This window comes from Galendromus occidentalis, unplaced genomic scaffold, assembly GCF_000255335.2.
Source record: "Galendromus occidentalis unplaced genomic scaffold, Mocc_1.1 scf7180000077452, whole genome shotgun sequence".
Lineage (NCBI taxonomy): Eukaryota > Metazoa > Arthropoda > Arachnida > Mesostigmata > Phytoseiidae > Galendromus > Galendromus occidentalis.
This window is the reverse complement of record NW_003805440.1, coordinates 241,811-256,621: the sequence shown is the minus strand read 5'-3', so window position 1 is coordinate 256,621 and position 14,811 is coordinate 241,811. Positions and strand designations below refer to the sequence as shown.

Below are 14,811 nucleotides of genomic sequence, written 5' to 3'. Positions count from 1 at the left end.
GTTTTCTGTGAGAACAGCTAACCCCCCTCTCCAATGAGTTCGCCGGTGGTCCCAAGGAGTCTCGGATCTTCTCGGCCGGAATCGAGAATGTATGCCGGAAGTTTGCGCCCTCCTTTCGCAGCTTTTGTATGAATATTTGACACCTGATGTCAGCGAGACGATCGTCATTGTGTCTGTCAGCGAGCGGATGAGCAGATCGGCAGATGGTCGGTCGAGCTTCGCAGCTCGATAACTTACTAAGGAGCTACTGAGCAAAGACTGTTCGGGAAAGTAAGTGAGCAAAAATAGACGAAGCAAATCACTCACTTGTGAAGCTGCGGGCTTTTTTGTCGGCTCCAATTTCGGAATCTTTCTTTCTGCTACAGTAGTCGCCGAAATTTCAACTAAATAGAGCACTTAGGTTCGTCCAAGAGGACAGCAAGGACTTGAACAGCAGCTACTTCCACCCGACCCTTCCTGCTGAAACCGGAGCGGTTGTGAAGTCTTCCAAGCGCTATCCGAGCTGCCATGCCACTGGTTCTAGGAATATCCCGACGGGAGATTTTTTCTTCCCGTGATGGCACTCCGTCAGACAGCTGAACCATGCAACGGTATCCGACGTGAGTCGGTATTTCTCGGAGTTCGCCCGAGCAGTCTGGGAGCATCAGATCCACGGTTTGAATTCTTTGCATCCATTTGCTCGAATAGGTCACATAAAATCCTCGCTAAAATCGAGATACCTCGCTCTCGAGCTGATTTCGGGGGCTGAACGAGGTGAGCAGGGGTCTCATGGAGTGTTACGGATCAGCAGCGAGAAGAAAGCCAATAGATTCCGTCCTCAGGAAATCTGTAACCCGCTTATCTGACGAAAAATCCAGATCTGGAGATAATCTACGCTCAGCTTATCGGAGATAAAAGCGACTTCGTGCTACACCGACGCAACGCTTGGGCTATCTTTCTTTTTCACCGAGGTATCTCGCGTCGAGAAAGGTGTACAATAATTTTTCCTCCCGTGATTGTTGCAGGCGAGTGTGGGCCACCGGCAAGCCGGCCACAACAGCTACTAGCTCATGCGGCGATTCCGACGGGTAACATCTTTTACCCCCCTTCGAGCGACGACCCTAGGCTGTGAATAACCCAACTCAAGCCTGCCCTGTCAAAATCTTTGACTGATCTCTATGTAATTTCTCGTTCCAAGTAAACATCTGTGCTCCAAGGTTGAATCGTCTCTTCTTTCGTCGATTACACTCATTCCTATCCACGGTCGAAATGCTCAAACCTGAATCTTGCATGACGGCCTGAGTGTCCAGAAAAGCTCCAAGACTAGCAGCACTCACGCCCGTGGCGAGTGTTCCGATTCAGCTCCGTTATCGTCAATTCGGTCCCGCCTTCCCGGGGTGTTAAAGCCGACGCTGATTACCGGAGTGACCGTTCGTGTAGAAGTAGCGATCGCAGCACCAACAAACTGAAAGCGCCCAGCCAGACGAAACGACCTGGCGCGAGCTTATTTGGGGTTGACTGCTCTAAAGAAAATACTTTTCGCTTACAGACCACCCAACTGCCCCGAGCCCTGGAAAGCCTCAGTTTGTAGTATAGCATACCACGCTTCGATGCTTGTTTGCTCGGCCTACCCAACCGTCTGGACGCCTAGCTGCCCACCCGCCTGCCCGCTCGCTGACTCGGCCGTGCGTTCGTCCACGGGGCGTAGAAGTTGTTGGAACTCTACAATATACGCGCTTCATTGCATTATCAATGCGCGACCCGGTGCTTCGTATGACGGCAACACAGCGTGTAGACAGTCGGTCGAAGCGAGCACCACGGGCGATAGGAACGTCAGACGGGCGGACGGATGTGAACTACAATATCGCGCGGATCGGGCCAGCGATGCCGGTTGAGAACCGCCACTGCCGTTGCCTCCGTGATCGGTGACTTTTGACAGCTCGGAATGACGCGGGGTGACGAAATTACGCTGAACTTCATGTCCCCATTCAACGCTGGCAGGTCTTAATTAGATCTCAGTCACTTTTTCGCTTGCTCCTGTAGGTCAGCTCGGAGATGGACGGATGTACGAATTGAAAGTTTCAGTGCCGATCTGAGGTTACCAATAGCTTCGGATTATTCGTCCGCTCTCTGGGGGAGCCTGCGGAAAAGATTTCCGGCTCCGTCTTGTTCTATATAAAATCGCTGAAGCGTTCGGGGGCGGCGTCAACTCGGAATCGTGGCTGACGAAATCGGTACGTCGTGAAACTGTTCATTTGAGCGAGTCGGTGAAATTACCTGTGTCATTCTTGGAAATCTGTCGTCTCCATCAATATCCCGAGCACATCGGCCATCGATCTGGCATTGATTCGACGGAGATTTTCTGGAATGGCTGGGAGCGAGTTTTGGTTTAGATGTTGATCAGCAGGGCTAGTTGTGAGTCTTTCTTCATTTCTGATATCAGTTCTTATCTAGCCCTGGTAGAGCTTCATTTCTGTAGTTCCTCGTTAAGTAACAAGTTGCGCGATTTTCTCGAAACGTCGGACTCGCCGTTGGCGGGGTTGAGACCGGACTGTTCCGACTAGAATTAGTTCGGGGACTCAGGAAGTCCCGCCACGCCTCTGATCAGAAAGTCTTTGGCGAAACTCTGACCGCAACTTGAGCCCGTGACCATTTGAAGCGGCAGACACACCCCGCAATCACAAAGCAGATCCTGTTCGACGGGCGCTACCTAGAAAGTTCCGCCAGACAGAGTGGTAATTCCACTCCATTTTCGAAAATAGCCTGCCTTCACCAGCAGCTTATACATAGTAAGATCTGGGAGCTGAAGCCGTAACAGAAGGCTTCCATTCCATGAGCGAAACTCCGGAACGTTTTATCACCGTGGAACAATGTTTCTAACCAACAATAGAATATCAATTGGAACACGGTAGAGATATGTCGAAATTTAATACGCGACTAAATGAGGATGAAAGCAGTCACTTTGTTCGCCAAGAGAAGAAGATTATCCGAAAGGGTACACCAGCCGTAACCTGCAATTCGATTGTGTTCCGGGAAGGTGCTCAAGAACAACGGGCGCTGCGCGAGGCCTTGGTTGAATAGCCGAAAAAGCGAATCCTTAGAGCTCCGAACCTACATATATTTGAGTATGAGTTGTCTAAGGGAGTCATGTTCCTCACTTCGATTTATGATATCCTAAGACAGCCTCCGGAAAGGAGCTGGAGTTGGGGATGCGGGTTGGGGAACTGCTCCAGTTTCGAGCGGACTCGGGGAGCCGAGGATCGCTGACCACCCGAGGAGCTCGAATTATGATTCGGAGGCCAGGGAGTGGGAGGGGGGAGATCTGCGTCGACTAAATCGAGATTCCGAGTCAGTCAAGGTTGCTGGCAGTGCCGTGGCTGGGGACAAAAAGTCTTCGGTATCCTCTGATCCGATACGGCGATTGTTCTTCGCCGAAGACGTTCAACAATCGAGCCGCGTCTCCGAATTTTCCATCGACGGAAAAATTCCTTGTCCGGACCGAGGGGAATTCGATGGAACACTACCGAGCCGACGTGAGAAGCAGCGAATGAAAAAAAGGAAATTGCCATGAACGAACTTCACAGCCGAGCCGTTATCATCGTGAAAAGTCAGTGTGCGCAGTCGATGTCTAGACAAGCTTTTCGACCGGGTACAGACTTCGGTTCCTTCCAGGTGTTAATAAGACGGAGTGATATGTTGTAGATCAACGTAGACTTCCCCACCTTCCACACCACCCACCATGTCGGCGTCAGCCGTTGGCATCAGCCTTCGGTTCGGCGCGGTAGCCCTGAGGCGGCCAAGCGTCGCCCATGACGTAGGAAGCTTCGGACCGCTATCCAGCGGCTCGAACCGCGGCTTCGATCACAGCAGCTGTCCGATCCGCCCGGAGAAGTCACCAATAACACCGTCAGCAGCAGCGCTTTCTTGTTATGGGTCGGCTTCCGGTAGAGGCAAATTCTCCTCACTCACTCACTGAGCTGCCCCATAAAAGCGAGGCGCTTTGCAAGCGGTCCAAGAATTTGAACCAAGACTTGGGACGTGTTGTTCGGATTGCTCCCTAACGTCAGCGTCGGTCGGCTTTCCTCGCAATGGCTAGATCTCACGAGTTCGTCGTCCTTGCGGGTAAGACATTTGTTTGTGGTCATAAAATCTGGTAAAACATTCATGGTCATACACAAGGGGCAGGGATCGTGCAATCACCCCCAACTGTCCGGTGCATGACGGTGGTCGAGGACTACGGAAACAACTTGGAAGGGTAATCCAGCGCCCGCACCGGTGTCCCGCTGCAATTCGGAGACTCGACCGTCCCCCCGATTTTCCCGATGGCTGCGCCCGGCTGCTTTTTCGAAAGCCCGTCTCGCGTTTTCGCGAATTCCTCACAGTCGGGTCCGGACACTGTTTTCCGGCAGCCTTCGTCCCGGAACGCAAATCGAACCCTGGAGACAGTCTCTAAATCAAATTGAACTTTCACAGTGTCGGTGTTGGCAGCCGTGTGGATGGTGGGACAGGGAATGCCGGCAGGTGAGAAGCCGAACGAAGCTTCGGCTAAAGAAGCTCTCAACGGTACGGAAGCTATAAACTCCACGGAAGCCGCTTCGAACTCGGGCTTTTCGTGTGAGGGAAGAATCTTCGGGTGAGTTCAAGAAAAAGGTCCTCGTATTCTACAATTTTCCATTTTCTCAGAAATGGATGAACCTTATCGGATCGAACCCTATGGAAAATTCCGGAAAATTCATGAACCGTCTTCCGACAGGTACTACGGGGACACCAAAAACTGCTCGTTGTTCCACTATTGTGAACCCTTCACCGATCCCGAGAAGAATCAATTCGTACTTCACGCGGCTTACCTTTGCCCCAATGAGACTGTCTTCAACCAGCTCTCTCTGACATGCGTGTACCCCGCTGAAGCCCTTGATTGCTCACGGGCACCGGAGTACTACTACGTCAACAGTCACGTAGTGCCCGTTGACAGCTCGGCTGAGCAGAGTTCTTCTGAGGCCGGATCAGCGGAATCTCAGGAAAAAACCAAAGACAACGAAGCATCTGAGAAGAAGGACGGAAAGAGTCAATAGGTCGGAACGTCAATTACCCGGAATGTGATCTACAGTTATGGCTTGCGCCGCGTCGAGTCTCGTCGAAGCGCTTTATGTATAAAGTTTCAGAAACTTGCAGGTCTCCCAAGACCAAAACTCCTCATCCTACAACGCGGTCTCTACTCTGAGTGACGCAAGGCAGTCGCACATCTACTGTACATAGACTTCATAACAATCGATATAGTCAGACAGAATAAAAACGTACAGAAAAATTCTGATTTAGTTCTTCGCTCACCTTGACGCACATTCATCAAATTCAGCGTAGGTTCCTTCGACAGAAGTTGAATGACAGTCGACAAGGCTGAAGAGGTTCGCGATTCGCGAAGCATCTTGTTGTTCCCGCAATGGCCTCCCTGTTTGGCCGCAACCGAATCGAATTCGACAACTGGTCCGCGGGATTATACGATTGTCTTCGGAGTGATTTTGAAATGGTCGAATAGAAAAATCTCCCGCCGAAGCATTCCACCGATTCAGGGGCTGCTACCGATCCGTAATGTCGGTACCTGCAATGGAATGTCTCTGGGAGTTACCCAATGTGGACGATTGCTTCGGGAGCTTTCCCCGTCGCGTTTGGTAATATTCGCCGAGAATCACGGGACTGGAACGCCACAGATTTATCTAGAAAGTGAATAACGGATTGGATTTTTCACATGTCAAGGTCGCGAGATTTCCTCCGATTGCGAATGGGACGACGAGCTCAGCTCGAAGTCTGCTCGAAACTCGTTCCCTGCTTCCGATTGATTGGACCACCGAGCCGATACCCTCCGCCGGGCGCTGAGTATTCTTTTTTTGGAGAACCTGATTGTTCGAGCTGCTGACACGTCGGTGTCGAGACATCGTCTCCAGGATCGTTGTGGAAGGCATCATTGAGAATATCAAAGACATCGTGACGCATCAACAGTCTTGATATTTTCGTAAAGCACGGCCCCGTCTGTGCCGAATATCTAATCTGGATAGCACCTGGAACCCGAGAAGAAACTCGGAAATGCGATAGTTGAATCCGGCGACCTCTCGATGGAGTTTCTCGAATTCTACTCCCCCGTGAGCCTAGTGATGTCGATCGATAAACCGCCAAATTGGACAGTGGTCCCTCACATGTAGCCGGATTGAAAGACAGAAAGTCAAAGTGAATTGCGTCGCTGAAAATCTCACTCCGTGGACGTTTCTAGGACGGAGTCATCGATATCTGATCCGTGGGTCACATCTGGCTAATTATTGTATCACATCTGGCTATTGTCACTCGAGTTGACATCTCTGAGTGAGTTGAAAGTCAGGCGCCAACAGCCGAATTGATTTTCGAATCCTCCTGAAAAAGTTCGCTCAAATTCAATTTTCGCACGCGGTCAGCTGGAGGAAGGAGTTGACAGTTGACGTTCTTCATGATGACGAGTATCTTTCGCTAAGGTGACCCTTACCTAGATTCGTATATGAAACACGATAGTTGAAGATTAGCGTCCTCACCCTAGACCGAAACGACTGCTTCTCGACGTTGACAGTGACGACGTTGGAAACCGACTTTTCGGCGTGCGAATTGTTTTGCTCTGTTAAGGTATGCGTTTGTCAAGCCGCTTCCCCAGAGCCTCCGCCATCGGAATTTTTCCCTCCCGGAGTTTCTCCTATTCATGATTGTGGGCATCTTGTCGCCAGCTTGATTCAGAGCGTATTGTTCTCTAACAGTGAATGTTCCCAGAAAGCTCATAATCGGACGCAGGTTCTCTTCTTCAACGCTCCACCACTTGGATTATGAAAGTCTCCGCACGAGTCCGGGGAGAATGGTTAGCCATTCCATGCTTGGACGCCACGAAGAGCGTCGCATGGCTGGGTGAGGAAGCACTTCGAAGGTATGCCAAACTGCAGCCAGCGGCCTACACCGGAAAGGAAGAAAAAGTTCGTTCTCCAGTATTTTTCTTCGGAATGCGTGTTCTGGGTCAGACGAATCTGGCAAACAGACTTTTATTTCGAGGTATTCTTCGAAGGTTTTCGAGGTTCGGAAAACGAAGGGAGGCGCGCTTCTAGACAACGAGGACCTTCTGCAGAATATCCTTGATGACAATGACTTCGTCTCCGTCGGTTAGTAGGGGGCAGGCTAGACCGACTTTTTCCTGGCTCTGTTCGGGTTTGGAGCTCATTCGGAAGCGATAATGAGTTCGGGAAACTGACCGCTTTTTTCAATCCCAGTCCTGGAATCCGACCGTCCATCACCGATCTTAGGGTCACAGGAATTGAACTATGTTCCGGAGATGGTGTACGTATACTTTAGCGTGGTATTTCGGATGCCTGTCTTTCGAGTCCCTGGTGGATTAACATGCCGACCGCGTCTCCAGACCAGGGGTTTACAAGTCACCAACGCAAGAGCTCACCCTGGATGGGAATAATCTCACGCCTGAAGAACTCATCGGATTGGGTCAGGGCAAATACAAAATCAGGGTAAGCAGCGAAATCGCGCTCGAGGCTCGATGAGACGACCTGACTGCCCAAGCCAAAAGGCCTACAATTACGTATCCGAATCTGGAATATCCGACAAAAGCCTCCCGACAATTCTTAACGATGCTGTGATTCTCTAGTTATCGCACGACTCAACAGTCCGAGTCACAGAGGCGCGAAAAATGCTGGAGCAGATTCTCGATGAGAACAAAGTGGCTTACGGGATCAATACTGGTTTCGGAAAATTCGCCCGTGTCGTGATTCCAGAAGACAAGCTTGTGTAAGTTAAGCCGCGACTGTGCACGAGTGCCTTCTCAATCAGACCTGGATCGCCAAACATCATCTCTCTCAACGCCGTAGGCGCAATTTGTCATTCCCTAGAGCACCCATGATATGGAAAAGAAATTATTTCTATCCAATCGACAGGGAGCTGCAACTCAATCTGGTCCGTTCTCACGCAGCCGGCGTCGGTCCACCTTTGTCACCAGAGAAGACGAGAATGCTGCTTGCTCTGAGGATCAATGTTCTTGCAAAAGGCTACTCCGGAGTATCTTTGCCAACCTTACAACAACTCTTGGACGCATTCAATGGCAAGATGGGGAAAACAAGGCGTTCCAGTGGAAAAGGATCGCGTGTGTCCAAGATTCTAGGGGAGCTCGCTCCAGGATGGCGTTAATAATATTTTCAATGGGATTTGCCGAAGAACACCGCGTGTACCGTTCAGAAACTACTTGATCCTGAGCGGAGAGTACTGAAGTTTTCACCTATTGCAGCGAACTGTCTATCCTGGGTTCCCGAACAGGGCAGCGTAGGAGCGAGTGGAGATCTGGCGCCACTATCCCATCTGGCATTGGGCTTGATCGGTGAAGGTCGCATGTGGAGTCCTGAAACAGGCTGGGCAGAGGCGAAATACGTAAGACATTGACACGAGTCGGCGTCCGCGCGAAACTCCAGTGTGATCTGATAATAGTCATGATGGAGTTTCTAGTTCCTGCCTGGAATAATGAAGCTCGACATTCCTCGCCAGGTACTCGAAGCGCATAATCTTAAACCAATACAGCTGAAACCAAAAGAGGTGAGGGGCCGAATTAAGGTTCTGCTATTCGTTCTCGGATGGACTCTTCCAAACCTCGGAGATGAGGCTCGGGAGTTCGTATTTCCGAGTTCACGCCAGTCCCTACTGACCGTGATTGTTCCGACAGGGCATCTGCATGTTGAACGGAACTCAACTCATCACATCTATCGGCGCCGAAGGTTGTCGATATACACTCGTCACAACGTTCCTCCTCTAACGAATCTGGAAGCTGTATATCAGAAGATACTTTCTCCGTGAGATTCCGCGGAATTCCATGAAATATAAGCATGTTTCAGCTCTCGAACGGGCTTCGAACATCTGCAAGCAAGCCGACGTCATCTGCGCTCTGACGCTTGAAGTTCTGAAAGGAACCACGCGAGCTTTCGACGGCGGTGAGTCCCCGTAGATATTTTCGACTTCATCCTGAGAAACCCGGGACGTCCCATACCGTATATCGTTCTCTCAATCCGAAGTGATGTACATATGAGCTCTGGGGACCAAATCCCGAAACAGGCGAGCTCATCGCATATTTTCTCAGACATACAGAAAATTCGACCCCATTGGGGGCAAGCGTTGGTGGCAAAACGACTCCGCGCTCTCCTTCACTCGGAATTGCATCCGTCAGACATAGCGCAGTCTCACCGTTTCTGCAATCGCGTCCAAGATGCCTACACCATGCGATGCTGCCCCCAGGTATTTCGAAGCGACGCTAGCGAACTCTTGCTCCTTGCGAGCCTTCGATCGAATCGAATCTCATGGGCTCATCGGAGACCTCGCTTGGTTTTTAACCAGGAACGCACTCAACTCCACAGGTTCACGGAATCGTTCACGACACAATCGATTTCGTGAGACGCATCATAACGACAGAGATGAACAGCGCGACGGATAATCCGGTATATCAACTGTGGATTGACACCTGCTTACCCTGCTCCAACTTCCGAACTTGTTATGATCTTCTCCTTTTCCGTTTCTTCCGAAACAGCTAGTCTTCGTGGAACGCAACGAAATTATATCTGGTGGGAATTTCCACGGTGAATATCCTGCGAAAGTGAGTCCGCCCTGGTACACAGCCGCTCTGATCCCGCGAGAGTAGGTCGTGCATCAGAGGAGAACAATCGCTCAGAAAGCGATCTTTTTCCCCAGGCTCTCGACTACCTTGCGATAGCTGTACACGAATTGGCCTCGATGTCCGAACGCAGAACCGAACGACTAGTGAACCCAGCCCTCTCGGAGCTCCCAGCGTTCCTGGTGGAAGACGGGGGTCTGAACTCCGGATTCATGTTGGCCCACTGTACAGCTGCTTCGCTGGGTGAGTCTATCCACGCCGTACCCGAGAAATCTGAAGAGGTTCATCACGCAGACATGGAGAGCTGTCGTGCTTCGAATGGTTTGAAATTCCTTCCCGTGATTCTAGTCGCTGAAAATAAAGTGCTCTGTCATCCGGCTTCCATCGACTCCATACCGACGAGCGCAGGGACCGAAGACCACGTATCGATGGGTGGAATGGCCGCTCGGAAAGCATTGAAGGTTAGTCCAGAAACGCCCACGCTAGTCTCCCGCCTCGAGCCTATGAATCGTTCTCAACCGATGCGTACCATGCTTCGGTTCAGGTAGTTGAGAACGTGGAACATGTCCTAGCGATCGAACTGTTGGCGGCGTGCCAGGCCATTGAATTCCTCCGTCCGCTGAAAACAACAGCCCCGCTGGAAGCCGTCTACGGCCTCGTCAGGATTGTAGCCAAGTAAGTTCAAGATTCCTCGCGAACACCTCGAGCAAATTGTACAGGGTCGGTGATCACGATCGTTATTCGTGGTGTGTGCTACGACTCCTTCTTATTGAGCGTTATCGAGTCGAAGTGGCATCATCGATGCAGCTCCCCGCAGGTCAATTTCTTCTCGTGTTGCAGGCCTTGGGATAAAGACCGATTCATGGCACCCGATATAGACAGCGTCACAACTTTGCTCAAGGAACAAAGAGTTTGGGATGTAGTCAAGCCGTATCTCGATAAGTTTGCACTGGTTCAGGTGAGCAAGGTCTCAGAGAGCGATCCGGTCGAAAGTTATGCGTCGAGCTCTCGAATATCCGCGACCCCCCTTATCGTCCTCAGGAGGTGGAGACTAGGATGCCTTCGCCAACCTCGTCCCAACGAGCTCTCAAACGTGCGCGTCAACAACATACGTCGAGATCAAAACGGGTGGCGACCGCTGCTCCGAGCAACTCCGACGACGACTTCTGAACAGAGAATAAACGCGGGACGGATCGACCACGACACTCTTCGATCCATTAAAAAAATTTCTGTCTCCTGAGGATTTGTGTGTAGTGTTCCCACTGCCACGGGCTGGTTTATTTTTTCTCGGCGCGGAGGGACTCGGTGATACGTATGATTCCCTGGAGGTTCAGGTATCATTGGATTCAGCGAGCTTTTCCTAGGAAAATTGTCGATAATAATATCCCACGGCATCGATCGGGTTGTCTGTGCTGGTCGAAAGAAGAGACACTCGCTATTAATCCAGGCTTTCATTTATTTCGAATCTCCATCTCTTTGTCTCGGATCCCGATGAGCACAATAGTAGAAGTGCTCCTGTTTTTCCGGGGATCGATTTTCCGTGAACTCCGCTTGCTCAATCGTACCTCACCCGGAGGGGCCCCATCGACAGTATCGAATCACTTTCCTGCTTACGGCTTAAACCATCACATCTTATGTTCGAATCTCCGAATCGGTGAGACAGCTCCTCATTGTCATCGCGTGAAAATTATTCCTCATCAGCTCTTGAATCTGGAAAGAGCATGAATTTAACGCCAGTACTCCTCCTCCTGGTACCCCGGGGAGAAACTCCCCTCCCCATACCTGAGATCGACAATCTCTTCACTATACTACTTATCAATAATATAACCATCCGGACCCCGAGTCGCGCAGCAAATTTTCCGGGCATAAGCATGAATTAACTTGGAAACTTTCATTGTTCCCCCTGTTGAGGCTCGCGCGAGACTGTGCCGAGCAATGATCGAGATCCACGGCCCGGCTTACGCGCAGGGGGCCGTGAGTCAATCTTCATCATCGCTATGTGTAACCACAGAGGTAGGATAAGCGTAGATAAGCGGAGCACCGCAAGCTTGGCGAAAACGTTCCTGCGACCAACTCATCGCAGGAATCCATGGCGACATTGCAAAGACTGCAACCCTAGCGACGCCCGGATGAGCAGATTGTGCACTAAGGGAATGACAAGATATGTTTCACTTTCTGGACAACTCGGGTTTTTTATTCATTTATCCATTTAGATATTTACGCTCATTATCCATTTGTATGTAGTTGTTTGTTATAATTATCCTAACCCTCAGCATCACCATGATCTTTATAATTGTTATCTTATATGATGATCAGTAGTAAGCAAAATAGTCGGGCCCGAGATCCCCTGAATGCTCCTTTCCCCGTTCGCATCCTGTGCTCACTCATACGGTCCTCTTTTCTTCCTCCGTTCCTCGGTCTGCCTGTCCATTAGCCCGGGACTCCGCCCGACGGGTCCATCCTCAAACTGAACTTTAACGGCGGACGCATACGCTTCGCACTCTCATGACTGCTCCTGGCGAGGAGGCGGTAGACCATGGGGCGAGCAAAAGACTTCCGAATCTGCCGCTATGTGAAGATCGCGAGCGACCTCCTTCGGCCTTCATTGAGTGAATGGAACCGCTACTCCCTCCCGAAGCACTTCCCGCGCAGGCTGTATCAACTTGGACTACGTTAGCAATCAGTAATCCGACTCTCGAGCACGCCTCCATTCCTACGTGAAGGGAATCAAAACCGTTCACTGCCTCAGCTCATTCAGTTGAATGCTTCCCGGGTCGGATCTGAGCCGGGGGAGCTAGAATATTTTTTCGCACCTCAAGCATACGATCGCTCTCGGCTCGATCAGGCGACAGGAACAGATCTATTACCCATCGTGTGGGTAGCCGTGGATTCCATTCATGTCATTTATAATTCAAACTTCGGATAACACTCAAAAACAAAAAGCGAGACAGAATTATTCGGAGTCTTGCTCGAGCATAATTGAATAAGAGGAGCCCTCCGAAATAAGGTACCGACCGATAACGCTTACTGCCATGATACCTATGGAACTGATTGAGAATACAACAAAGTGTCTGCGATCAAGACGCAGAGGCTCCTTCTCCAGCTTGATTTCTCCCAATAGATGCGTTGCCGTGAAGAAGCACACTCCTACGGATGAGAGCGAGGCGCTCTTGTCAACGGAGCACGTTTCCGATGCGGTCCGAGTGGCACCTTCCATCGAGAAGGTGCTCACAGAAAAACAGGAACGGGACAACATCCATTGACAAGTACCAGCCATGGTATCATTTTATTTATCTAAAGAGGGCGAAGAGTAATGTTTTGAATGCTCACAGGAGGAGCGCGAAAAGGAATGAAAAGAAAGGAAGGGACCACGTATACCAAGTCGCTTGCTTGTTCTCTTACACACACACACACACAAACATTCACTCGCTCTCTCATTCACTCATTCGCACGCAGGTCCGGGGTGAGAACATACTGGAACATTCACTCGGGGGTATGCGTCCCATGGATGATCCCCGCAGGGGAAACGGTCACGCGGACGTTTTCGGAAGCTACTTAAGTTTTGTCGTCGACATTGCGCTCACCGCCATTCACATCACCTTTGAACACGACAGCTGTCCTCATCGCCATTCTCGGAAACATTTCCGTATAGTTCGCGGGGGCTCGGCCCGGCCCGCTCGAGAGTTCGGAGGAGTTTCGTGGGACGCCTGGCAACTCGAGGCGAGAATCCTCGAGCAGTTGTAAGAACAGATCGATCGGCGGACGGGCGAATGGAGGAATCGGGGAACTAAACTATGAAACAAATGACAAGGTCTGACGAACGAAGAGAGAAATGTTCGGAGGACCTCGGGCGGGACGATTTCGGCTGATACTGCTTATTATATATATAATTATTATAATAATTATAAATATAATGATGATGCTGAGAGCAATAACCGTTAATAAACGATGATAATAACCGTTTGGACGCTCCGCATGACGCTCGATCCTTTTAATCTTTTATCTCTCCGTCGAACCAAGACAAACTATAAGTTACTGAACTAACCCCAAAACGTTGTATGATTGACAAGTTGATCGGTCGATCGATCAGTCGGTCGGCCAACCAATCGATTCTATCGACGATATGAACGATGATCGATTGTTTGATGATGGACTCGAGTTCAAACCTGTTCCATAGCGTAATCTCGGCCGTCAATAATCTTGATCATCATCATCTTCCTCGTCGTCCTTATCATCATCATTATCATCTTCATTATCCTTTGTCATCAGCTTCTGTCTATATTTTGTGCTTCAATCCTTCTGGTCATCTGGCGTTTTGAGCCAGTCCAGGTACGGAGCGGCATGTTGCATGGTCGCTTGATAGCCGATTGGTTCGTGTTTGATGTCACTCCGCGAGTTATCCCCCCACTTGACCATCGTGTTTTCGTCGACGAGGTCGGTGTCATATAAGAAGTTCAAATAATTCGAAGTGACATCTGAAATTAAGAAGCATCGGATTAGAATCGTTCGTTCGATCGATCGATAATCGTTCCGCTTCTCTCCAGCATGATGTTCAACCGATAAACAGCCTAGCTCGAAGCGCTCACCTTTAGGATGTTGCAGGTCATGATTGACTATCTGCAGAGCATACAATGCGTGTATGCTAATGTCCTCGGCGAACAAATCTTTCATGGGACCCGGAATTTCGCCGAAGTACTTTTTGACGTATTCCTGATCGAAGTGGGTCTTGTCGTCCTCTCTCAGTCCGAAGTAGAGGATGGCCGTGGCGCAGGCTCGCAGAGCCATGACTCGATGCTCCTTCCCGGCTTTGCGTATAATCTCTTCCAAGACCTTGTCTCTTTCTGCAGCGTTTTCAATTTCAAATGCCGCCCTGAACTTTTTCGTAAGTTCTCCAAGCGAAACCACGGCTGATGGCGGAGCACCGAGATCGGCGAGCGCCTCTTCTAACAATTTGATGTCGCTCTTATTCAAACCCTCCACTAGCTCGGGAATACTGAGTCCTGACTTCTTCCATTTGCTCGCGATGCCATCTGCCGGGGAGAAGAAACGCTTAGTGCATGCTTGAGACCGCACAGCATCGTGGGACAATGAGAGAGATGAGATGGAATGATGAATATCACGATTATATAGAATTCACGAATATGAAGATTTAAAGAATATATCGAGGCTCGACT

The 14,811-nt window shown here is 50.2% G+C and overlaps 3 protein-coding genes across 4 annotated transcripts in view; 2 read left to right on the top strand and 1 right to left on the bottom strand.

Moving 5' to 3' along the window:
• The first annotated feature begins 3,981 nt into the window (after window positions 1–3,981).
• On the top strand, window positions 3,982–5,284 carry LOC100906267 (uncharacterized). Of its 2 annotated transcripts, XM_003743861.2 has the most exons (4): window positions 3,982–4,101; window positions 4,453–4,612; window positions 4,733–5,051; window positions 5,152–5,284. In XM_003743861.2, exons 1-3 carry the CDS (start codon window positions 4,068–4,070, stop codon window positions 5,049–5,051), a joined length of 513 nt encoding a protein of 170 aa, XP_003743909.1. In that variant the 5' UTR covers window positions 3,982–4,067; the 3' UTR covers window positions 5,152–5,284. The 2 variants fall into 2 exon arrangements, with proteins under 2 accessions (XP_003743909.1, XP_018495254.1); XM_018639738.1 differs by having other exon boundaries at window positions 4,733–5,278.
• Window positions 5,285–6,815: 1,531 nt separating this feature from the next.
• LOC100897690 (histidine ammonia-lyase) lies at window positions 6,816–10,857 on the top strand. The gene is made up of 18 exons (XM_018639737.1): window positions 6,816–6,959; window positions 7,049–7,142; window positions 7,251–7,317; window positions 7,397–7,499; window positions 7,637–7,776; window positions 7,923–8,086; window positions 8,270–8,409; window positions 8,524–8,571; window positions 8,699–8,750; window positions 8,868–8,963; window positions 9,110–9,264; window positions 9,384–9,464; window positions 9,554–9,619; window positions 9,715–9,880; window positions 9,986–10,098; window positions 10,182–10,312; window positions 10,478–10,595; window positions 10,679–10,857. Exons 1-18 carry the CDS (start codon window positions 6,816–6,818, stop codon window positions 10,805–10,807), a joined length of 2,007 nt encoding a protein of 668 aa, XP_018495253.1. The 3' UTR covers window positions 10,808–10,857.
• A 2,852-nt stretch (window positions 10,858–13,709) lies between these two features.
• Window positions 13,710–14,811, bottom strand: part of LOC100897543 (eukaryotic translation initiation factor 4 gamma 1) — an 8,629-nt gene continuing 7,527 nt past the window's right edge. Inside the window, exons 8-9 of the mRNA XM_029111613.1 lie at window positions 14,224–14,667; window positions 13,710–14,112 (exon numbers count right to left, since the gene is read on the bottom strand). Of these exons, the coding sequence (XP_028967446.1) occupies window positions 13,928–14,112; window positions 14,224–14,667 (629 nt within the window). The 3' untranslated portion in view covers window positions 13,710–13,927. The remainder of the gene's footprint in view (window positions 14,113–14,223; window positions 14,668–14,811) is intronic.

Bases quoted from the DNA above. Each gene is read 5' to 3' on its own strand.
- LOC100906267 (XM_003743861.2), top strand. From the start codon at position 4,068: ATGGCTAGATCTCACGAGTTCGTCGTCCTTGCGG. The intron at 4,102-4,452 runs GTAAGACATTTG...GAACTTTCACAG, and splicing joins CGAGTTCGTCGTCCTTGCGG to TGTCGGTGTTGGCAGCCGTG. The intron at 4,613-4,732 runs GTGAGTTCAAGA...GTCTTCCGACAG, and splicing joins TGTGAGGGAAGAATCTTCGG to GTACTACGGGGACACCAAAA.
- LOC100897690 (XM_018639737.1), top strand. From the start codon at position 6,816: ATGAAAGTCTCCGCACGAGTCCGGGGAGAATGGTTAGCCATTCCATGC. The intron at 7,318-7,396 runs GTACGTATACTT...CCGCGTCTCCAG, and splicing joins AACTATGTTCCGGAGATGGT to ACCAGGGGTTTACAAGTCAC. The intron at 8,964-9,109 runs GTGAGTCCCCGT...ATATTTTCTCAG, and splicing joins CACGCGAGCTTTCGACGGCG to ACATACAGAAAATTCGACCC.